Source organism: Trichomycterus rosablanca, chromosome 6 (genome assembly GCF_030014385.1).
Source record: "Trichomycterus rosablanca isolate fTriRos1 chromosome 6, fTriRos1.hap1, whole genome shotgun sequence".
Lineage (NCBI taxonomy): Eukaryota > Metazoa > Chordata > Actinopteri > Siluriformes > Trichomycteridae > Trichomycterus > Trichomycterus rosablanca.
This window is the reverse complement of record NC_085993.1, coordinates 4780353-4805574: the sequence shown is the minus strand read 5'-3', so window position 1 is coordinate 4805574 and position 25222 is coordinate 4780353. Positions and strand designations below refer to the sequence as shown.

General features: G+C 42.5%; 1 protein-coding gene across 3 annotated transcripts; it reads right to left on the bottom strand.

Annotated features, from left to right (window-relative positions):
- Positions 1-4484: 4484 nt before the first annotated feature.
- On the bottom strand, positions 4485-19396 carry hyi (hydroxypyruvate isomerase). 3 transcript variants are annotated; one of them, XM_062997304.1, is made up of 8 exons: positions 18929-19379; positions 13811-13922; positions 13575-13689; positions 10802-10880; positions 10252-10301; positions 8022-8091; positions 6478-6612; positions 4485-4990 (listed from the first exon to the last, which is right to left on the bottom strand). In XM_062997304.1, the coding sequence occupies exons 1-8, from the start codon at positions 19125-19127 to the stop codon at positions 4935-4937; spliced, it is 816 nt and encodes a 271-aa protein (XP_062853374.1). In that variant the 5' UTR covers positions 19128-19379; the 3' UTR covers positions 4485-4934. The 3 variants fall into 3 exon arrangements, 2 of the variants coding, with proteins under 2 accessions (XP_062853374.1, XP_062853375.1); XM_062997305.1 differs by lacking the exons at positions 10252-10301; positions 10802-10880 and having other exon boundaries at positions 18929-19380; XR_010013126.1 differs by lacking the exons at positions 4485-4990; positions 6478-6612; positions 8022-8091; positions 10252-10301 and adding exons at positions 11030-11135; positions 11270-11476 and having other exon boundaries at positions 10808-10880; positions 18929-19396.
- Positions 19397-25222: the final 5826 nt, after the last annotated feature.

Below are 25222 nucleotides of genomic sequence, written 5' to 3'. Positions count from 1 at the left end.
GGATTGTTCTATAGTGAGTTGGAGGTTAATAAATATTTTTTGCAGTGCAGTGCTGGTGTTTTGTAGAGAACGATAAGGTCAGAAATACTGTAAAACTTGTGTGTATGCCGATGTATTCTGATATAAACTATATTACGCCCCTGTCCCACCTTTTACACTCCTCCCCTGCGTTTCCCCTCGCACCGTGTCTTGTGTTCTCATTGGCTGTTCGACATAGCACTCATCGCCAGTCGGGCAACTGAGATCAGATATCTGACATGCTAGAAATCTCGATTCGGTCGCCAAGCGCTCACCGAGCCGCTCGGGTCGAGTTGTTGAGTAGTTCACACATAGCGATCGAGAGTGAACACCGAGTTGCTCCCGAGCTGGCAAATCTAGCGCCGAGCAAAAATCAGGGCAAAAATTGTGTAGTGTGAACTAGGCATTAGTCGAGGCGTTGACTAACAATTGTTCTAACCCCCTACTTGGTACACTCTTGGTGATCGGTCACTGTGCACTGATGACGGGTCTCCAGCTACCACTGTCTTCTTTCAACCAAACTCAACAGAATGCAAGTGCTGCTGAAACTGTGCATTGTGCTAGCTGTCTAGCTTTTTCAGTCACTACAAGGGTGCTGGACTTTCTTCAAAATGTCTGAGCCAGAAGACTCTGAACTACTTTGACTACTTTTCATTGTTGTCTGGAAAGAGCCATGTCTGCTAGCCCTGTTCTTAGCAATCTGTCACAAGCTAATGGAATTTGAACTTCTTTCACTCATGGGACCTCTCCATCTATGGCAGTGAGTTCAGTGATGATTAGCCCCTTAGTTCCAGGTGACCACAAGACTGGACTCTGGAATGTCTGGACTCTCAAATTGGTACCGTTTCTAAAAATGTGTGCGTGGTTCTATATGCTTAAGCTTCCTTTGTCCAATTTAATGACGTCCCAAGCCCCTGCCATCCTCTTTTCTCTGCTCTCTATGATGCCCTTATGCCTGATTATATTCAGCTGCTTTGAATGCAGGACAATTTTTGGCTTTCTTCATCTAACCCCCTTTGCTCCACAAGGTTTTTTAACAAAAGGTTCTTTCAAGGTCACGTCATACTGGACATATCCGCTTTATACTTTTTGTGGGCAGTTTGAGTTTCAATGTTTTGGGAGTTTGATGGTACACTGAGTCATTTCCGTGAGTGTCTGATGGCGGTCTGCTCTAAATGCTTTACACTAGATCTCATGAGACTTCAGCTCAATATAAGGAAGACAAAAGTCATGACGAGAAGAAAGACGACTAACTTCATCACTAATGGAGATGCTGTGGAAGTGGTGAACGGCGTTCGCCTACTTGGATCAATTATTAAGTCCAACAGTCTGGAAATACCACACAGACCGGCACTCAGAGGAACAAAAGTAAAGATTTGTCTCCCCAAACAAAGATCAGAAGTGTACAGACTGTGATCTTCTCTGTGGTTCTTTGTGAATGTGAAAGCTGGACAATAATAATCAGGAGAGGAGGAACATAGGGGACTTTGGTGCTGGTGGAAACTTTTGAGAGCGCACTAGACAGCAAAGAAGATGAACCAAATTAAATCTAACCTCACACTCACATCCAGTCCAGATAACCAAACTAAAGCTGTGATTTTAGAAAATTTGGAAGAACCAGGAAAAGAGTTTATTGAAGGTAAAAGAGGAAGAGGATGGTCAGCAACAAGATGGATTGATACAACAAGCTACTAGCCTCCTAAGACCAGAGCTTTGCTCTTTCTTAATGCATTTATTATCTTGTTTTCACCTGATTTATTGTGTAGTATTTTTGCTACCACTAAATGGAGGACAAAAGTAACCAGGTTTCCATCCAAACGTTTCACAAGTGTAATGCGCATTTATGAAATATCGGCAGGAAAAAAAAGCGGAAAATTTTCCATCAACTACAGTTATGCGGAAAAACCTTTACATGACGTGAGAGACGTCGGGCAGAACGAGCAATGGCCCAGCTAATGTGGGCTCAAATCTCCGTGCCACGGCGACGTTCACCTCACATCTGGGAACGCAAACGCACTAAACAATTTTGGGAGCACATTGTGCAGAACCATTTTTCAGACGAGCTTTGGATCAAGAATTTCAGAATGTCAAAATCAGCCTTTGATAAGCTATGCACCGTCATCGGGTCATCTGTAGAGCCAAAAGTTTACAGTCACCGGCCACCGGCCACCCGTGCCAACTGAAAAGAGGATTGCTACTCTTTGGATTGCGGCGTACAGGGTAGTGGGCGAGACGTTCGGCAGAAGCGTAACAACAGTTCACCGTAGTGTATACGCTGTATGCCAAGCAATAACATCAAAACTAATGAAACATTACATCGTATTACCAAATGCGCAGGAGGCAGAAGAAATAGCACATAGCACAATTATGCAGCGCACCACATACCACAGGTGTACGGTGCACTGGATGGTTCACACATTCCAATCCTCCCTCCAGGATGGTAAGTGGGGCTGTTTAAATGGACAGTGAGTGTAGAAACATGTTATGGCTGATCAGTGTATGTGACAACAGGATCTCAAGAGGTTAAGAAGCCTAAACAGTAAAACAGAAAGTCTGGAGAAACACTATTCAAATGGTCACTAAGTGTCATACAGAATCATCTTCCTGGCAGGCAGTTCATCACAACTCAGCTTAGCCTCTGTTCGCTGTGGTTAGGATGTTGTTTTTTGTCTCTAATAGTTATTGAACCAGTTTTTGCGCTTGATTGGGTTTCTTACTATCCAGGGGATTAAAACCAATTACACAACCAGATTAATCCGTTCTTCTGTGTCTGATTTTCCTTGCTGATTATTATGGAATCAAAATCTCCTGAAGTGTCCATTGTCACGTGTCCACATACTTTGAGCCTCCTTTTTAATGCTTCAGAAGTGTAAATGCGTCGGTGTTCTCTGCAGGATGGAAATCACGGAGCCCTAAAAGCCTTCAGTTCACAGTAATAAATAAAAGACGTTAATGACTGAAGCGTTTTATTCTGAGCTGCCCATGACAAACACAGCCGTCCGAATCACATTTCTGATAGCGATACTAACCACTTGCACACAGAAGCAATTTATTCGCATTATACTGGAGTACACTTGATGTTTCTGATTAACAGAATCCTTTACTAGCACTTAGATGCAGGCACTTATGCTTCCAGACAAAACCGCTCCATTTAAACAGCACTTTCTGTAAACTGTTCATTATTATAACTCTCTTTTCTGTACGTTACATTTTAAAATCTGTAAATTCACTGCACACAAAGCAAACACAACGCAAACGTGCTCGGGTGGTGCCTACTACCCATGCTAGCCCACTATCACTGGGGTCTAGGGTTCAAATGGCTGGAGGTGATCCTCAGGGCAACTGTAGTTTAGTGGTTAAAATACTGGACCAGTAATGAGTAGGTTGCCGGTACAAGCCTCACAGCTGCCACTGTTGGGCCCTTAAGCAAGGCACTTAACCCTCAATTGCTTAAATTGTATACTGTCACAGTACTGTAAGTCGATTTGGATAAAGACGTCGACTAGGCACTGAAAATGTGGGCCAGCCGTAGGCTAGTGTTTAGGGTACTGGACCAGTAATGAGTAGGTGGCACGTTCAAATCTCACCACTGCCAGGCTGCCACTGTTGGGCCCTTGAGCAAAGCCCTTAACCCTCAATTGCTTAGATTGTATACTGTCACAGTACTGTAAGTCACTTTGGATAAAGGTGTCGACTAAGCACTGAAATGTAAATGTAATGCTATTGACCGGTCGGGTGTCTACATACAATCATGACTGGCTATGTCTGGATGAAGGGGATGTGGGTGGCCGAGGCTCCACCATGGATCGCCATCCTGTATGGGGTATGTTACTGCATAGCGCCAAGTGATTTCAAAGAAAACAGACTCATCTGGATAAAGCAACAATAACACATTAAAATAAAATACAAAAAAACACAGAAATAGGATGAAATTCTCCCTGATCAACCACTAACACAAGGGTGAAAGATTCCTACTGGGATTCAGTGATGCTGTGTAATAAGGTTGAGGAGGGCGGCACGGTGGCTATGTGGGTAGCACTGTCGCCTCACAGCAAGAAGGTCCTGGGTTCGATCCCCAGGTGGGGCGGTCCGGGTCCTTTCTGTGTGGAGTTTGCATGTTCTCCCCATGTCCGCATGGGTGCTCCGGTTTCCTCCCACAATCCAAAGACATGCAGGTGAGGTGAATTGGAGATACTAAATTGTCCATGACTGTGTTTGATATAACCTTGTGAACTGATGAATCTTGTGTAATGAGTAACTACCGTTCCTGTCATGAGTCATTCCTAACATGACGTTAAAATCCTAATAAATAAATAAGGTTGAGAATCTCAAACCTGCCCCACCTAGCAGCCACTGTTGGTCCCCTGAGCAAAGCGCTTAACCCTCTTGGCTCTGGGGTCGCCGTATAATCCCTGACCCTGCGCTCGGACCCCAGCTTCCAGATAAGCTGTGATAATGGAAAGTCATTTTATTTTAATTTAAATTTTATTTCAAAGTTTGTTTTTATTTAAAATTAAATTCATAAAGATAAACAGTCATATATCTTATATTTATTACACGTAACGTGACAAATTGTAAGCCTTGTTTTAATGTGATTACTTCAACATATTTGAGATGAATTGTCAGCCAGGCCTCACAAATGCCTCATCACTGAATTACTCCCCAAAAGAGTGCAGGCTGATATACTGGAATGGGATATTTAGCAAGCTCTTGGTCAGGTGTCCACATACTTTTGACCATATAGTGCTTTAGTCTGTGTCAGCATGCTGGATGTCATTTTTCATCCCAAAAAAAAGCATCAATGTCTGACGAGCTTTAACACACACACACACACACACACACACACACACACACACACACACACACACACACACACACACACACACACACACACACACACACACAATTGGTCGTCCTCAGTTCTGGCCTTTCCAGTACTTTTTCACCCAACCCAAACCTTCCTCTGTGGAACCTGCAAAGAGAAAAGAAACATTTATTCTTTAATATATATTAACACCTTCTTGTTTCTACACTCACTGTCCATTTTATCAGCTCCACTTACCATATAGAAGCACTTTGTAGTTCTACAATTACTGACTGTAGTCCATTTGTTTCTCTACATACTTTTTTAGCCTGCTTTTATGCTGTTCTTCAATGGTCAGGACCAATACAGAGCAGGTATTATTTAGATGGTGGATCATTCTCAGCACTGCAGTGACACTGACATGGTGGTGGTGTGTTAGTGTGTGTTGTGCTGGTATGAGTGGATCAGACACAGCAGCGCTGCTGGAGTATTTAAATACTGTGTCCACTCACTGTCCACTCTATTAGACACTCCTACTTAGTTGGTCCACATTGTAGATGTAAAGTCGGAGACGATCGCTCATCTATTGCTGCTGTTTGAGTTGGTCATCTTCTAGACCTTCATCAGTGGTCACAGGACGCTGCCCACGGGGCGCTGTTGGCTGGATATTTTTGGTTGGTGGACTATTCTCAGTCCAGCAGTGACAGTGAGGTGTTTAAAAACTCCAGCATCACTGCTGTGTCTGATCCACTCACACCAGCACAACACACACTAACACACCACCACCATGTCTGTGTCACTGCAGTGCTGAGAATGATCCACCACCCAATGATCCAGCAAAAGCTTTATTTACACTAGACTGCCACTTCGCCAGGATGGAAGACATGTGACACCTCCCATCACAGCTTCTCACGAGCAGGTTCAGTTTAAAGGCGGCCGTTTTTGAATCTCGTTCAGTTATACGACATTATATAAAATAAGGAACCACAAAGGGAACTAAGGACACAGAACCCCTTGCCTATGCCAGCGGAAAGTGGGTGCAACAAAATTTTCATAAGTTTCTGGTTTTATTTCTTCTTCATTTCTCCTCACCAACTTTTCACCAGATGTACAGTTGTGCCCCGATGACCGATCGCACAGCAGAGAGGTCCGGCTGTGTCTCTCTTAGTTCTATCCATGCCAAGTACAACTAGCACAGAAACACCCTGTTCACATTTGGTGGGGGATCATGGGTGCTCTCAGATTCTCAAAAAGGGGGGCACGGTGGCTCAGTGGGTATTACTGTCACCTCACAGCAAGAAGGTCCTGGGTTCGATCCCCAGGCGGGGCGGTCCGGGTCCTTTCTGTGCGGAGTTTGCATGTTCTCCCCGTGTCTGCGTGGGATTTCCTCCGGGAGCTCCGGTTTCCTCCCAGAGTCCAAAAACATGCAGTCAAGTTAACTGCCCTACAAGTGAATGGGTGAGTGTGTGTGTGAGTGTATGTGTGTCTGTCCTGCAATGGACTGACACCCTGTCCAGGGTGTTGCTGTGTGCCTTGCGCCCATTGAAAAGCTGGGATAGGCTCCAGCGCCCCCCCCCCGTTAAAAAAAGACAGTGAGTGAGTGTGATTCTCAAAAATCCACATAAGTTACACACCACAGCTTTAATGTCACTCACCCGAAGGTTTGTATTCACAGCCCACGTAACCCTGGTAGCCCAGTCGCTCCAGCAGGTTGAAGATGTACGAGTAGTTCAGCTCTCCAGGACTGTCGGGTTCATGACGATCGGGAACCTGAGCAACCTGGACATGACCTGCAAGAATGTGGACGGTCAGCACATTGCTGTGTTTTAGGATTCATAACAGTAATAAACCTACAGAAAGTGTTTAAAATGAGTCTTTAAATGTAGCTTATGAAGTTTAAATACACAGGTACCGGACACGTACAGTGGGATGAGAACGTATTCAGACTCCTGAACTTTTTGCAGGTCACTGTGATATTGGTTTGATTTTGGTGGATACAACTGGAATTTATTTAATCAATTTACTCTTAATTACTCCAACACAAAGGCTTGAAATTTCATTATATGTAATACATTTCAGTTCTTTTATAAGTTGATTCCTGAAAATCTGCTCAGTAAAATATATATACAGCATGAAACTGTAGAAAAGTTCTATACTGTAATTGAACTTTGTGCCTGTGTCCATAAAAACTGAGTTGTTTGGCAAAGACACCACTGTTTCTTGGTCTCTTTAGCGGCGCTATCAGCAGGCCAAGCGAGAAAATCATGAAAATAAAAACTGATGTATAATTAGATTGGTTATTTTTGTGTGGAAACACTAAAAATTAAATTTTTCCATATAAATTTTATATAACAGTAATTGCTTCAAAGTTTTACACCGTTTTAGCTTACTTGTCCCCTAGAAGTGTGTATAAACTCACTCACTCACTTTCTTAACCGCTTATCCACAATTCAGTGTCTCCAATTAACCTGATTGCATGTTTTTGGACTGTGGGAGGAAACCGGAGCTCCCGGAGGAAACCCACACAGACACGGGGAGAACATGCAAACTCCACACAGAAAGGACCCGGACCGTCCCGCCTGAGGATCGAACCCAGGACCTTCTTGCTGTGAGGCGACAGTGCTACCCATCAAGCTACCCATCAAGCCACCGTGCCGCCCTAGTGTGTATAAACTATAAACTTCTGACCTCAACTGTATGGAGTTTATTTTGTGCCAAAAGCAGCATGATGTTGATTTTTTTGTTTATTAGGATTTTAACGTCATGTTTTACACTTTGGTTACATTCATGACAGGAACGGTAGTTACTCATCACACAAGATTCATCAGTTCAAGTTTAATATATTAAAATTTTAAAAGAAACAAGGGGAGAACATGCAAAAAGGACCCGGACCGCTCCGCTGGGGAATCGAACCCAGGACCTTCTTGCTGTGAGGCGACAGTGCTACTCACCGAGCCACCGTGCGCACCTGATGATGATTTAAAATATCACAGCTGTACACAGCTGTTAGCCGTGGGTGTGGCTGAAACACCTGAACTCTGTCATTAGGAGTGACTTAATATTAATTTCATAGTTGGATTGGAATTGAATGTCCAACAAGCTTATAAGCAGGTGTCTACATACTTTTGACCATACAGTGCACATTGTACAGCTGATGCTATTGATGATGAATTTAGGTGTTTGTGAATGAGTTTCTTGCCTATTAAGGGTAAATATTTCTGGATGTTCTTCGTCAGGTTGCCATCCATTATCTGCCAGTGGAAAAGATCCTGTAAGTGACAGAAGGAAAAAGTGATGTTATAGCATCCTGAACACTGTCATGTCATTTTTTTGCCTCATTTTTCTGAGCAAGAAGACAACTGATATAGAAGTCGTTCTTCAGTTTCTGTTATCAAGTAAAAAAAAGCAAGAAAAAAAAGCGTGGCTCTGCTTCCACAATACGGCTCTGTGTGGCAACCCAAAGCTGGTAGGTAATAAGAAGCGGCCGCAGATCAGACACGCGTCTGGCTCTGCTTGATCAGATCAGGGGTAGCGCGAGCAGCAGTGGCTCACAGTCAGGAATTATTATGACTAAATTTGGAGATAAAGGGAGAAAAAATGCTTAATAATTAAAAAGCTGCCGCTCAGGTGGCGCAGCGGTATAACACACACTGGAACCAGAGCTGGGATCTCGAATACATCATATCGAGTCTCAGCTCTGCCTGCTGGCTGGGTTGAGCAGCCACATCAACAATGATTGGTTGTTCAGATAGGGGTGGGATATTAAAGCCGGATAGGGTCTCTCTCTCATAACTAATGCAATTACAACCTCTGCTGGCTGATTGATGGCGCCTGCACAGAGACAGGAAAAGAGTGCTCTCAGGGTGTGTCTCTCCGTACACAGTGCTGATCCGCATTGCACTCGTCAAAGTGTAGGTAACAAAATGCATACGGCTGCTGCCCACGTGTCGGAGGGGGTGTGGGTTAGCTTTGTTCTCCTCAATCAGAGCGGGGGTCGGCATTGGTGGAGAGGAAGCATGACGCAATCGGGCGATTGGACGCTCTAAAAGGCAGAAAAAGGGAGAAGATGCATAAACAAAAGATATATATAATATAAAAAAAGCTTATTTACACTGGAAGTGGCTCATCCAGTCTCAGCCCCATATGGTCAAGTGTCATAGAAATCAAACATCATTCCACACAGTGTGAGATCATTCACAAATATTGTATCCGGTTTGATACGACACAGCGCTTAGTATGAAATGAAATGGTGTCACTTTTGGTCCACTTTTGTCGTCTGAAGTGACTCTGAGTCATGGTTTCTTTTGCGTGTGCAGCCACACAGACACTTCTTCATGTCTTCATAGATCTTGCTTTATGCACAGGGGTACAGTCATGCTGGAACAGGAAACTGCCTTCCCTAAACTGTTGCTTCAAATTTGGAAGCATCAAATTCTTTTGTCCACAAATAAAGGCATGTTTTTCCTCTAACCATAACATTAAAACCACCTCCTTGTTTCTACACTCACTGTCCATTTATCAGCTCCACTTACCATATAGAAGCACTTTGTAGTTCTACAATTACTGACTGTAGTCCATCTGTTTCTCTACATACTTTGTTAGCCCCGTTTTATGCTGTTCTTCAATGGTCAGGACCCCCACAGGACCACTACAGAGCAGGTATTAATTAGGTGGTGGATCATTGTCAGCACTGCAGTGACACTGACATGGTGGTGGTGTGTTAGTGTGTGTTGTGCTGGTATGAGTGGATCAGACACAGCAGCGCTGCTGGAGTTTTTAAACACTCACTGTCCACTCTGTTAGACACGCCTACCTAGTTGGTCCACCTTGTAGATGTAAAGTCCGAGACGATCGCTCATCTATTGCTGCTGTTTGAGTCGGTCATCTTCTAGACCTTCATCATTGGTCACAGGACGCTGCCCATGGGGCGCTGTTGGCTGGATATTTTTGGTTGGTGGACTATTCTCAGTCCAGCAGTCCCAGTGAGGTGTTTAAAAACTCCAGCAGCGCTGCTGTGTCTGATCCACTCATACCAGCACAACACACACTAACACACCACCACCATGTCAGTGTCACTGCAGTGCTGAAAATCATCCACCACCTAAATAATACCTGCTCTGTGGTGGTCCTGTGGGGGTCATGACCATTGAAGAACAGCATAAAAGGGGGCTAACAAAGCATACAGAGAAACAGATGGACTACAGTCAGTAATTGTAGAACTACAAAGTGCTTTTATATGGTAAGTGGAGCTGATAAATAGACAGTGAGTGTAGAAACAAGGAGGTGGTTTTAATGTTATGGCTGATCAGTGTAAATAAACACGCTCACAATGATCCTAATTTAAAGGATACAGCTGATAAAAATATCTGGAACCCTGGGCTAGTATATTAGACCACTGCTCCACCCAAAAGCCTAAACAGTCCACTCACCATCTGCAGCTTGATGTTCGGACGATCGACTTTTTTCAGGATTGCAGCAGCTACAGGAAGAATCAAACACATCAATAAAGATTAAACACCATCACAGATTTAAAACTCATAAAGAATGGTGTGTGTCTTTTGAACAGAATAAGGTCAAAAGAATATGGACACCTGACCATGAACTTGTTTTACTATCCTATTCCAAAACCATAGGCACTAACATGGAGTTGGCTTCTTTGCAACTGTGAAAGTCACTTTTCTACAAAGGCTTTCCACATGATTTTGGACAGTGTTTGTTGTAATTTGCACTTATTTAAGAATGTTTCAATTTATCCCAAAGGTGTTCAGTAGGGTTAGATCTGGGCTCTGCACAGGACACTCGAATTCCTGCACACCAAACTTGCCAAACCAGGGGCATAATCATGCTGGAACAGGACCGACCCAAACTGTCATCACAAAGTCAAAAGCAAATTATTTTTATACTGTATAAAAGGGGGTGTCCACATATTTTCAGCAATGCAGTGTAAATTAAACAGCTCAAGGGGAATAGTAGCGCTACCCTGATGTGGTGAGTCCAGAAAGTACTGAGGGTCAGTTATCCTGGTGTTGATGGGCTCAATCAATCCCATGATTCCTTCCTGAAACATAAACAACAAAGCTGCTCTGCCTGTGCTTCTAGAATCAATATCACAATTGTGTAACATGCTATATATACACCGATCAGCCATAACATTAAAACCACCTCCTTGTTTCTACACTCACTGTCCATGTTATCAGCTCCACTTACCATATACAGTGGGGTCAAAAAGTATTTAGTCAGCCACTGATTGTGCAGGTTCTCCTACTTAGAAAGATGAGAGAGGTCTGTAATTTTCATCATAGGTACACTTCAACTATGAGAGACAAAATGAGAAAAAAAATCCAGGAAATCACATTGTAGGATTTTTAAAGAATTTATTTGTAAATTATGGTGGAAAATAAGTATTTGGTCAATAACAAACAAGCAAGATTTCTGGCTCTCACAGACCTGTAACTTATTCTTTAAGAAGCTCTTCTGTCCTCCACTCGTTACCTGGATTAATGGCACCTGTTTGACCTCGTTATCTGTATAAAAGACACCTGTCCACAGCCTCAAACAGTCAGACTCCAAACTCAACCATGGCCAAGACCAAAGAGCTGTCGAAGGACACCAGGAAGAAAATTGTAGACCTGCACCAGGTTGGGAAGAGTGAATCTACAATAGGCAAGCAGGTTGGTGTGAATAAATCAACTGTGGGAGCAATTGTAAGAAAATGGAAGACATACAAGACCATTGATAATCTCCCTTGGGGTCAAGATCTCATCCCGTGGGGTCAAAATGATCATGAGAACGGTGAGCAAAAATCCCAGAACTACACGGAGGGACCTGATGAATGACCTGCAGAGAGCTGGGACCAAAGTAACAAAGGCTACCATCAGTATACACACTACGCCAAGAGGGACTCAAATCCTGCAGTGCCAGGCGTGTCCCCCTGGTTAAGCCAGTACATGTCCAGGCCCGTCTGATGTTTGCCAGAGAGCATATGGATGATCCAGAAGAGGATTGGGAGAATATCATGTGGTCAGATGAAACCAAAATGGAACTTTTTGGTAAAAACTCAACTCGTCGTGTTTGGAGGAAGAAGAATGCTGAAGAACACCATACTTACTGTGAAGCATGGGGGTGGAAACATCATGCTTTGGGGCTGTTTTTCTGCAAAGGGGACAGGGCGACTGATCCGTGTTAAGGGAAGAATGAACGGGGCCATGTATCGTGAGATTTTAAGCCAAAACCTCCTTCCATCAGTGAGAGCATTGAAGATGGAACGTGGCTGGGGCTTCCAGCATGACAATGATCTCAAACACACCGCTCGGGCAACGAAGGAGTGGCTCCGTAAAAAGCATTTCAAGGTCCTGGAGTGGCCTAGCCAGTCTCTAGACCTCAACCCCATAGAAAATTTGTGGAGTCTGTGTTGCCCAGCGACAGCCCCAAAACATCACTGCTCTAGAGGAGATCTGCATGGAGGAATGGGCCAAAATACCAGCTACAGTGTGTGCAAACCTGGTGAAGACTTACAGGAAACGTTTGACCTCTGTCATTGCCAACAAAGGTTATGTTACAAAGTATTGAGTTGAACTTTTGTTTTGTTTACTTATTTTCCACCATAATTTACAAATAAATTCTTTAAAAATTCTACAATGTGATTTCCTGTATTTTTTTTCTCATTTTGTCTCTCATAGTTGAAGTGTACCTATGATGAAAATTACAGACCTCTCTCATCTTTCTAAGTAGGAGAACCTGCACAATCAGTGGCTGAATAAATACTTTTTGGCCCCAATGTAGAAGCACTTTGTAGTTCTACAATTACTGACTGTAGTCCATCTGTTTCTCTACATACTTTTTTAGCTTGCTTTCACCCTGTGCTTCAATGGTCAGGACCACCACAGGACCACCACAGAGCAGGTATTATTTGGTTGTTGGATCATTCTCAGAGACGATCGCTCATCTATTGCTGCTGTTTGAGTCGGTCATCTTCTAGACCTTCATCAGTGGTCACAGGACGTTGCCCACGGGGCGCTGTTGGTTGGATATTTTTGGTTGGTGGACTATTCTCAGTCCAGCAGGGACAGTGAGGTGTTTTAAAACTCCAGCAGCGCTGCTGTGTCTGATCCACTCATACCAGCACAACACACACTAACACACCACCACCATGTCAGTGTCACTGCAGTGCTGAGAATGATCCACCACCTAAATAATACCTGCTCTGTGGGGGTCCTGTGGGGGCCCTGACCATTGAAGAACAGCATGAAAGGGGGCAACAAAGCATGCAGAGAAACAGATGAACTACAGTCAGTAATTGTAGAACTACAAAGTGCTTCTATATGGTAAGTGGAGCTGATAAAATGGACAATGTGTGTAGAAACAAGGAGGTGGTTTTAATGTTATGGCTGATCGGTGTATCTCTGTATTATTTGCTGACAAATTTTCTGCAAACTTTTTGGGAACCTTGCACAGATTATATCTATAATGAGTGCCTTGTATATCTTGTCTTTTCACTGCTTTTGTTTTAAATTGGGTTACATGGATGGTCAAATTCCCTGCTTACTGTTTGTATTTATATTTATAATACTGTCCAGAATAGCTTTGAATAAAGATTTGTAAATAATAATAATAATAATAAACACTTTTCTCTTGCAAAAATGCCCTTCTGTATTACTTACTAACTACAAAAGCGAGTACTGCTCTCCCGACACCCCTGCTGAGACAGAATACCATTCGGTAATAGAAAAATCTGTCTGAGGGTTTGTTTCACCTTTGAGAGAACATCTGCAGCGTATCTCAGGTTCTGCACGAATGTGGTTTCCATCTCCAAACCAACCTCAGAGCGCCGCTGTCCTGCGGGTACCCGTCCTGCCATCACATGGATCCTGCAGGAGAACATTAACGAGGTGCTATCAGCAAGGCTAATGGAACCGAACCCTTGTTTTAATTTGATCAGAGCTTTAGATCGTGGACAAAATGGTCATTGATGAATCCCAGTAACAGTACCTCTTGCAGTCCAGGGCTTTAGCGTAGTGTACAGCCTGGGTCAAACCCTGTCGGAATTCCTGCTCTCTGCCAGGGACGGCACCCAGACCCAGCTCACCGTTCTTTACATCACCTAAAACCACAGACGCAATATTTCCTCCTTTTATTAATGTTTAATTTGGTGTTTGGTTTCAATGCATTGCTTTTATTTCATAATGATTGCATGTTGGAGTCTCAGCTGAGGCTTGATGGGTAGTGACACCTTATATACATTGTTGGATTTTTGATTGCATTGATTCCTATAATATAATCAACTTTAATATTTTACACCGATCAGCCATAACATTAAAACCACCTCCTTGTTTCTACACTCACTGTCCATTTTATCAGCTCCACTTATCATATAGAAGCACTTTGTAGTTCTACAATTACTGACTGTAGTCCATCTGTTTCTCTACATACTTTGGTCAATGGTCAGGACCCCCTCAGGACCACCACAGAGCAGGTATTATTTAGGTGGTGGATCATTCTCAGCACTGCAGTGACACTGACATGGTGGTGGTGTGTTAGTGTGTGTTGTGCTGGTATGAGTGGATCAGACACTTCAATGCTGACGGAGTTTTTAAACACCTCACTGTCACTGCTGGACTGAGAATAGTCCACCAACCAAAAATATATTCAGCCAACAGCGCCCCGTGGGCAGCGTCCTGTGACCACTGATGAAGGTCTAGAAGATGACCGACTCAAACAGCAGCAATAGATGAGCGATCGTCTCTGACTTTACATCTACAACGTGGACCAACTAGGTAGGAGCGTCTAATAGGGTGGACAGTGAGTGGATACAGTATTTAAAAACTCCATCAGCGCTGCTGTGTCTGATCCACTCATACCAGCACGACACACACTAACACACCACCACCATGTCAGTGTCACTGCAGTGCTGAGAATGATCCACCACCTAAATAATACCTGCTCTGTGGTGGTCCTGTGGGGGTCCTGACCATTGAAGAATAGCATGAACGGGGGCTAAGAAAGCATGCAGAGAAACAGATGGACTACAGTCAGTAATTGTAGAACTACAAAGTGCTTCTATATGGTAAGTGGAGCTGATAAAATGTATAGTGAGTGTAGAAACAAGGTGGTCATAATGTTAAAAACATGAAGAAAAGCTGTGCTGATTCAAATGCTAAAATGACGAACCCAATACAGCTGAGATCAAAAAGTCTGCATACGCTTTTAAGTCACAAAGCAGATTCATTTTTATTGGAGCCATTTCTAAGTAATATCAGGTCTACAGTCCTGAACAAACAATTGTCTGTAGAGATCTTCTGGCAAGGTTAGACAGAAAATGCACTATTACCTTATGCTAAAAATATACTACAGTGGGAAAAGCTCTAGAGTCCGAGTTATCACTTAGCCCATGTCTAAGCAACTCATGGTCAAAGAACAATTTTGGGAAGAAAACTCAAACTAATAACTTCCTAACAGAAAATGTGTTTAGATGTACAAATGTAATCCAAAAAACCCCAGAGGAACATGAGGTCAATGTGCATTGTCAAGTGAGCTTTACATCATCTTGGGCTTAGAGGCTGCCACGCAAGAGAAAAGCCCCGCTTTGAAATTGGAGGCTTATAACTTGTTATTAAGGCTTATAACTTGCTCTACTAAAGTTAGTTGCTGTTCATATAGCTGTAAAGAAAATCTTCTGAAGGAGAGTCTTGTGGTCAGACAAAGCGAAGATTTGGGTTATTTTGCTTATCTGTCTAAAAAGCCACAATAAACGTCATGATGGTTTGATGCCATTAAACGTATTAATAACTATAACTGACCTGGTGTTTATATGCCACACTGCACTTTACATACACTGATCACCCATAACATTAAAACCACCTCCTTGTTTCTACACTCACTGTCCATTTTATCAGCTCCACTTACCATACAGAAGCACTTTGTAGTTCTACAATTACTGACTGTAGTCCATCTGTTTCTCTACACGCTTTGTTAGCCCCCTTTCATGCTGTTCTTCAATGGTCAGGACCCCCACAGGACCACCACAGAGTAGGTATTATTTAGGTGGTGGATCATTCTCAGCACTGCAGTGACACTGACATGGTGGTGGTGTGTTAGTGTGTGTTGTGCTGGTATGAGTGGATCAGACACAGCAGCACTGATGGAGTTTTTAAAAACCATGTCCACTCACTGTCCACTCTATTAGACACTCCTACCTAGTTGATCCATCTTGTAGATGTAAAGTCAGAGACGATCGCTCATCTATTGCTGCTGTTTGAGTTGGTCATCAGTTGTCTGGATATATTTTTGGTTGGTGCACTATTCTCAGTCCAGCAGTGACAGTAAGGTGTTTAAAAACTCCAGCAGCGCTGCTGTGTCTGATCCACTCATACCAGCACAACACACACTAACACACCACCACCATGTCAGTGTCACTGCAGTGCTGAGAATCATCCACCACCTAAATAATACCTGCTCTGTGGTGGTCCTGTGGGGGTCCTGACCATTGAAGAACAGAGTGAAAGGGGGTAACAAAGCATGCAGAGAAACAGATGGACTACAGGCAGTAATTGTAGAACTACAAAGTGCTTCTATATGGTAAGTGGAGCTGATAACATGGACAGTGAGTGTAGAAACAAGGAGGTGGTTTTAATGTTATAGCTGATTGATGTATATAACGTGTATAAAATCAGTTATAAAATCTAAACAATAGGCTTCCAACCTGGTCACAACATTTTTGGGGAAGGCCCTTTCCTGTTCTATTCATCATGGTGTGATGAGTTAGGTGTAAACAAAATTGAGTGGCCTGAAAAGAGCCTTGACCTTAACCCCATTAAACACCTTCTGGATTAATTTGGGACTAATTTGGAATGGTGAGTGTAAGCCAAGCCTTCTTCTCTATTATTGTTGCCTGTCCAAACAAATGTTCTTTCCACTAAACGAGCACAAATAATTATAAATCCAATCCAAGTTTTTGGAAAGCCTTCCCAAAATGGGGGTAGGTAAAGGGGAATGGAGCTCCAAATTAATGCCCTTGATTTTGGAATGGAATCTTTAACAAGCCAAATGTGAGATGTCCATATGATGAATATGTCCCTTAAACATTTACTTCACATGTCACCAACACACTCTGCTTCATAGTACATATATTAGTTCTTCAGAAATCAAGACCTGATGAGAAACTGTTCTGCACAGGTTCTTCTCAGCTTGAACACACCTGATCCATCTCATCAGCTCATTACCTGGCCCTTCATAAGCAGGATCAGGTGTGTTAGACGGAAGAAAAAGAACAAGCCGTGCTGTGCAGTAAATCATCAAGGCTGGTGCTGGAACATCTACTTTATTTTGGTATCTGGAGTGAACACCCAGACTCTCCCTATCTGCCAGATAGAACAAAGAGTCGGCTCTGAAGTGGAAACAGTGCCGTAAAAAAAGTGTTGTACAATCAGAATAACAGGATTTGTTTGGTTTTTACAACAGTGATTCTGAAGACATCAACTAACATCATGTGAGTACAGCAGTATAACCCATGTTTGTGATTCTAATTCAACTTTAGAAGGTAATTACAGGGTTAAATTCTTTAGCAGACCTGATTCCTTGTTACTGATCATTACTGACTACAGATGGTGATTTTTTGTGTCCATATACATACGGCTTAGTTGCAACTATTAAACTAAGCCACATGAATTGCAATCTGAACAACCATCTTGCTCCAGGTAGGTCAATTTGTTCAGTTCAGTTCAGTTCATGGCAGCCAGGACAAAACTGGTCAAACGAACATGTCGACTGACTGTTGCAAAAAAGGATATTCATCTGTTTTGTGTGGTTATGTGATCATAATAAATGATAGCTGGTGATTTTCCTTTTCCCATATTAATAAGATGAGTTTGACGGCACCCATTTTCATCCACTTTCACTGCATGGATACGTTGTCTCTTAACTGAGGGTTAAGGGCCTTGCTCAAGGGCCCAACAGCAGCAACCTAGCAGTGGTGGGGCTTGAACCAGAAACCTTTGGATTACTAGTCCTGTGCCTTAACCACTAGGCTATGGCTTGCCCTAACATGGAGTTGTTTCAAAGCACAAGTGACTCAATATTAACAGCCATGAAAGACAAGCTCATACAAAGGTGTCCACATACTTTTGGCTATGGAGTTTACGTTAAAAACTGAAACATTCTGCTATGCTGGTCAGGGTCACAGCAGGTTTGGTTCCACCAGGAAACACTGAGCACAAAACACACACCAAGGACAGAGTGCCAGTCCATCACACCAGAAATAGCCAATCAGGTCTGTGTGGACGCTCGGCTGGCTGATAGCCTAAAACCCTGAATAACCGGACATGTTCCGATTCCAGAATGTATTGTAGATGGTGCCAGGTTCAGACAGCCTCGACTCTCCGGGTCCTCTCCACACCCAACCCACCATACACTATACACTGTCCGCAGCCAGGCAAGTATTTTGTCACCATGTGCAAAAAAGAAACCACTGCTCCAAAATCAGGAGGTTAAATCTTAAAAGTCTGAGGTGGGCGGCACAGTGGCTATGTGGGTAGCACTGTCGCCTCACAGCGAGAAGGTCCTGGGTTCGATCCCCAGGTGGGGCGGTCCGGGTCCTTTCTGTGTGGAGTTTGCATGTTCTCCCCGTGTCCGCGTGGGTTTCCTCCAGGTGCTCCGGTTTCCTCCCACAGTCCAAAGACGTGCAGGTGAGGTGAATTGGAGATACTAAATTGTCCATGACTGCGTTCGATATAACCTTGTGAATGTATGAACTTTGTGTAATGAGTAACTACCGTTCCTGTCATGAATGTGACCAAAGTGTAAAACATGACGTTAAAATCCTAATAAACAAACAAACAAACAAAGTCTGAGGTCAAAGTCTGTTGATTACATTGACAAAGAAAAAGCCAAAGTAAATACATTTCACAGATGAATCAAATGCAAAGTTTCGGAGTCGACTCTCCATGAACTATAAAGGTAAAGAGTCGATCATTGGGAATCGACTCCCGACAGTCAACACTTTTGACCATATAATTCTACACACACACACATACATCTGCGTGCAGTGTGTGTACATTAGACTAAAACACTTCCATAAATGTGATATTATCTTTAAATAGTAAATGTTCTTACCGGGTGGAGTGTTAATGAGAGCCACCGTGAGTCCTGTTTGTTCTCTGACTCTGCTCAGTTCTCTCAGGTCTGATTCATACAGCCATGCTGCTTCTACAGCCTGGAAACCTGCACACACTGCAGCTCTCATTCTCTCCCCAAACTCCGGCAATTCAGTGAATAACCAGGAGATGTTTGCACAAAATTTCAGTGATGCCATTTTTGTTTTTGCACAGTTTATAACGACCTGTCTACAACCCTCTTGATTCCTGAACTAGCCAAGCTAATAATTAACCCACTGTTTACATTGTTTACTAGCGTTATCGTTCAGTTATGTGCCGATTTATATATATTTGACATTTATATCAGTACGTACAACTATCCTTAACGTCTATTTCATTTGTCAAAACAAAACAAGCTCCTAAATATGTCTGGAAACACTTTGTTTTTAGCGTTATAGCTTGGCGTTTGAAATTAGTTTCCTACCCGTTTTCCGGCACACGCTTGCGTTTTGCGCTAGGAATGACTGACTGACCGACTATCCAATCAACGCGTTGCAGAAATATACCAAGAGCCAATCATAAGCCAGGAGGTGGGGTTACAGCACCGCTACTTGTTAGCATAGAAAAATGTCAAACGCACCCACAATGGGGTTAGTTTATTTATTTATTTATTAGGATTTTAACGTCATGTTTTACACTTTGATTACATTCATGACAGGACAGGTAGTTACTCATTACACAAGATTCATACATTCACAAGGTTATATCGAACACAGTCATGGACAATTTTGTATCTCCAATTCACCGCACTGGCATGTCTTTGGACTGTGGGAGGACACCGGAGCACCCGGAGGAAACCCACGCGGACACAGGGAGAACATGCAAACTCCACACAGAATGGACCCGGACCTCCCCACCTGGGGATCGAACCCAGGACCTTCTTGCTGTGAGGCGACAGTGCTACCCACTTAGACACCGTGCCGCCCCAATGGGGTTAGTAAGCAGAAAGTGCAGCACAGCAACATTAGGGTTTGAGGACATGGGTTTGAACATGCCTGTGAGGAGTTTTACATGTTCTCCTCATTACTTTCCATGGGTACTCCATGGTGGTTTCCTTCCACCTCTAAATTTCCTCAAGGTTAAAGTGAATTCCATTTTCATTATTTAGCATTATTTATGCTTTTATCCAAAGCGACTTACAGTTATAACTAAGTACAATTTGAGCAATTAAGGGTTAAGTGTCTTGCTCAAGGGCCCAACATTGGCACCTCTGGCAGTGGTAAGCTTCGAACCAGCAACCTTCTGCTTGGTAGTCCAGTACCTTAACCACTGAGCCACTACCGCCCTAATTAAAAAGATAGTGTTACTATCTGTGAAGTAAAAATAGAAACCATTGTTTGCTTCATTCCTATTACTACTTTTAATTTTATTTATTACTTTGCTATCAGGCCTTGTTACTTCTCAATTCTTCTCACATTCTCACGTCTTAGTTTATCCTTCCTTCTGACTTCTCACTTTTTTCCTAATTATTATAAGTGATTTTAATATTCTCATACTTACACTGTTTGTACAGTTATTATATTTGGCAACAAATTAAACAAAAGATGATGGGCAAGTGAGAAAATAAAAAGAGGAATTAGATGATTAGTAAGAGGCTCCCAGTACATTCAAAAAAACTGAGAAGGATTTATTTATTCTATACAGCTGAGATTATCAAAAGATTGAGATGATTCATTACAACAACCTATTAATCTATTTTATGACCTAAATTATTAGATATAGTGACTATAAACAACAGTATAAGGCGATTAGTAAGCAGCTCAAATGAGTCATTTGTGTTGTAGCTGATTTGGCTGGTCAGTTTTTGGATTTTGTCGGGTTTGGGTTTGTCTCTGTATTGTATCTTACCTAATTTGAATAAAATATTGAATTTCTCAAGTGTACCTAATTAAATCGTATTTTAAAAATGAGTAAACACAAGCTGTGTTGCTATGCTATGGGTGTAAAAAAATTAAAATCTGATGATTTACTTACTCAAGAAAATCATTAACAGCAAATTAGCATTTTATTAAACCTTTCTGGACACATGCAGACTGTTTTCAGGTCACACTGGACCCCCCACATCCCTGATTAGAATAGTTAAATAGTTGGAATAGTGAAATAAGCATCTATAGTCAGGACTGGCTTTAAGCACTCAGGCTAATTTCAAAATTGTCTCTACATAGAATAGACAGTAAATTGGAAATGAAGCTGTAGTGCATGTCTAAGAGAACACAATCTGAGATTCTGCTACGTAACCCAATTACACTATGATAGATGAAGATAAATTCTAATAGAGAGTTAAATTCACTGTTTCTCCTAATGATGCCAATATGTCTATGTCCTAACAGCAAAGACTGACCCTGACCCTGCGCTCTGACCCTTGTTTAATGGCTTACCCTGCGCTCTGACCCTAGCTTACAAACCAGCTGGGATACGCAAAGAAAGAATGTGGTTGTACTGTACACCCGTATATGTGTATATATATGACAATAAAGGCATTCTATTCAAAGCAACCACTCATCATGACTACCACAACCATGTTTAACTGTTGGTATACTGTTCTTGGAGTTCCTTCTGGAAAAGTTTACTACTTTTTTAAGCTTTTAACATTTGAAAATAATGGCTCTCATACGCCAAAGCCTTCATGCTTTCTAGCATCATTGAGTCTTGGCTGCCCAACATCTTGTTGCCGTTTTGCGGCTTATCCATCCTCAGACCATTGTTGGTGGATATTCGACATGACTGCTTGAGAGCACCCCTTACGCCAGAATGATTTGGCATTAATCAAAGCAACTCTGGTTTTACGCTGATCAGATCTACTGCATTTAACACGTGAACTATTAATAACTACCTTTAGATCAACATTTATTCATGAATTCATTCCTTGTCTTATCCGCTTATCCAATTAGGGTCGCGGGGGAGGGGGTGCTTGATCCTATCCAAAGTTTTTCAATGGGTGCAAGGCACACAGTAACACCCTGGACGGGACGCAGACATACATACACACACATTCACTTATAGGGCAATTCAGTGTCTCCAGTTAACCTGACTGCATGTTTTTGGACTGTGGGAGGAAACCGGAGTGTCCGGAGGAAACCCACGCAGACACTGGGAGAACATGCAAACTCTGCACAGAAAGGACCCAGACCACCCCGCCTGGGGATCGAACCCAGGACCTTCTTGCTGTGAGGCGACAGTGCTACCCACTAAGCCACCATGCCGCCCGATGATCATTTAATATACCCTTAAACATGCACAGCTGTTACACAACAAGCACTGACATGCATATTTTTGGGCAGTAGTCTTAACATTTTGGCTTTTTGTTGTGAAAATGGGTTTAGTGAATGAGAGATCTTTGGTTCCTATTTTCATCATCATACATTTTTTTAGATCATTCTAATCACACGTTTTTTACACTGTAATATGAGTGTACATCCACACTAGGCACCAAGCATAAACCGGCCTCACTATAAAACAGTGAAGTGCTGTGTATGTGTTTTCTTACGCTGTTTAGTTTTACTGTCCTGCTTTTATTGTACACGCAGAAGCACCTGAGACATGACAGTCCAATCAGACTACTATTTATAACTAGCTGTTATCTTGAAGATGGAGGGGAAAAAAAATTAAGACATCTTCATTGTAACAGTTGTACCGTCACTCTCTCATTCATGCTCACTATGACATATTACTTTAATCTGAACTTTTCAAATCACCATCTCAAACAGGTACAACGCAAAATCTATAAAAGCCAGTTCAGTTAGCTAGCACATCCACACATGCGTGTAATGGAAAAGAAAAATGAACAGTCATGAACTTTGTGTCAAGAACCCCCTCCTGACCCAAAAGCAATTTATTTGCTCCGTAAAAGGTTTGTTATTATGTTGCTTATCTGTGAGTGGTCCGAGACCAGATCTAGGTACAGCAGATGGGAACCGAAGATTCTCCAGAGGGGCTTGAGAATCATTTTATAAGTGCACATAAGTTTAAAAAAAGCACTAGTCTGCTTGGTGCAATTTCCTATGAAGACATCAAAATCGGTAGTAGATAGCAGCCAAGTAAAATGATTAATGCTAACAGTGTTGATCTAGACTACACCGATCAGTCATAACATTAAAATCACCTCCTTGTTTTTACACTCACTGTCCATTTTATCAGCTCCACTTACCATATAGAAGCACTTTGTAGTTCTACAATTACTGACAGTAGTCCATCTGTTTCTCTGTATGCTTTGTTAGCCCTTTATGCAGTTGTTCAATGGTCAGGACCCCCACAGGACCACCACAGAGCAGGTATTATTTAGGTGGTGGATCATTCTCAGCACTGCAGTTACACTGACATGGTGGTGGTGTGTTAGTGTGTGTTGTGCTGGTATGAGTGGATCAGACACAGCAGTGCTGATGGAGTTTTAAAACACCTCACTGTCACTGCTGGACTGAGAACAGTCCACCAACCAAAAAAATCCAACCAACAGTGCCCCGTGGGCAGCGTCCTGTGACCACTGATGAAGGCCTAGAAGATGACCAACTCAAACAGCAGCAATAGATGAACGATCGTCTCTGACTTTACATCTACAAGGTGGACCAACTAGGTAAAAACTCCAGCAGCACTGCCGTGTCATACCAGCACAACACACACTAACACACCACCACCATATCAGTGTCACTGCAGTGCTGAGAATGATCCACCACCTAAATAATACCTGCTCTGTGGTGGTCCTGTGGGTGTCCTGACCGTTAAAGAACAGATGGACTACAGTCAGTAATTGTAGAACTTCAAAGTGCTTCTATATGGTAAGTGGAGCTGATAAAATGGACAGTGTGTGTAGAAACAAGGAGGTGGTTTTAATGTTATGGCTGATCGGTGTATATGGCTGAAGTACACCTGTAAGCAATCCGTATGGTCATAATACCCAAACACTGTAACTAGCATGGGTGTCCACATACTTTTGGTCATGTAGCTGATATGTCATTCATGATTCGTACACGTGACTGTAAATGCCTGTGTTTACTGACTATGCTGAAAATGTTTATTTTTTTGAGGCATGCACACCATGCTAAATGCTCGTACTCTTGGTTAAAGCCCGATCCCACTGAGGGGAGAACTGCTAGCACTGGAAGGTAGAGAGTTACTGGAGCAGGAAATTAAAAAGGTTCTCCAAGGCTTCTTCGATCTGAGCTCTAACAAGCCCGCTGTCGGATAGACTGAAAGAATTCATTGATTCAGACATCGGAAGGTGAGGGGTTTACCTTCTGCTTTACAGGGATTGGTAAACAGTCCTGGCACCTCAGAGGGCAAGTTTAAGAAATAGAAAGTTGAAAGTTTACATTACGCTTGTAGAGACATTACAGTCTTTGTACTGTAATCATTCCACTACTGTTCTTTTTCTGTGACAGACATATTCTGTGAGTGTATTTAAGAGTCGCCAGAGCAGATCATTCTGGACCACATACTTAAAATCTGTTTATATGCCCGACCAGCTAATAGAACCGCTGAGATTTAAACCCTGGATCTCACCCCTGTGCTTCTTGAGCGCCTGAATGACTAAACATTATGTAGTTTTTCTACAGCATTAATGTGTTAAAATATACACACAGCAACCTAAACTCTAAATTTTGTGGTTTAGAAAGAATGTGAATTCTCTGACCGCAGTTGGTGACTTCTCTGTGCCCAAATACTGTAAATTGGCCCAGATTGACATTGTCTGTTTCAGCCACACCCATTTATAACCCGCCGATTATGATTCAGCATGATTGCCCCTGTAAAGTGAGATCCATAAAGACGATGATGAGTTTGGTGCCTGATCCAGTGGCCTGATGTCAAACCCAATGACAAACATCTGTGCCTGACCTCATAAACAAAAGGGCACAAATTCCCTTCAGACACGTTCCAAAATTTAGAAGAAAGCTTTCACAGCAAAGCACAGGGTGGGAGGTTAAAGGACTCTGTGTCCCTTATCAAAGTGTGAAACATGGTGTTAGATGTCCAAAAACTGATGGTCAGGTGTTCACATACATTTGGTCATATAAATAGTGCACATAGAACAGTGGTCCAGAAACCCAGACTGTCACCTTATGCTGAGTGGAAATTGGTTAGACATAATTTAAGAACCATTAAAAACAGACCTGCCTTGAATTAGCAGCTACTGGAACATGGATGTTACTGTCCACAGTCAAATAATCTGTCCATCAACAGATTATGCCAAACTTTAATGTGCTGATTTTGATCACATGGAGTGAGAGTTTGGGTCTTCCTTCTGACCTTGGTATTCCTG

Bases quoted from the DNA above. Each gene is read 5' to 3' on its own strand.
- hyi (XM_062997304.1), bottom strand. From the start codon at position 19,127: ATGGCATCACTGAAATTTTGTGCAAACATCTCCTGGTTATTCACTGAA. The intron at 13,923-18,928 runs GTAAGAACATTT...CTGTGGTTTTAG, and splicing joins TCTCATTAACACTCCACCCG to GTGATGTAAAGAACGGTGAG. The intron at 10,302-10,801 runs GTAGCGCTACTA...TTCTTCCTGTAG, and splicing joins TCTGGACTCACCACATCAGG to CTGCTGCAATCCTGAAAAAA.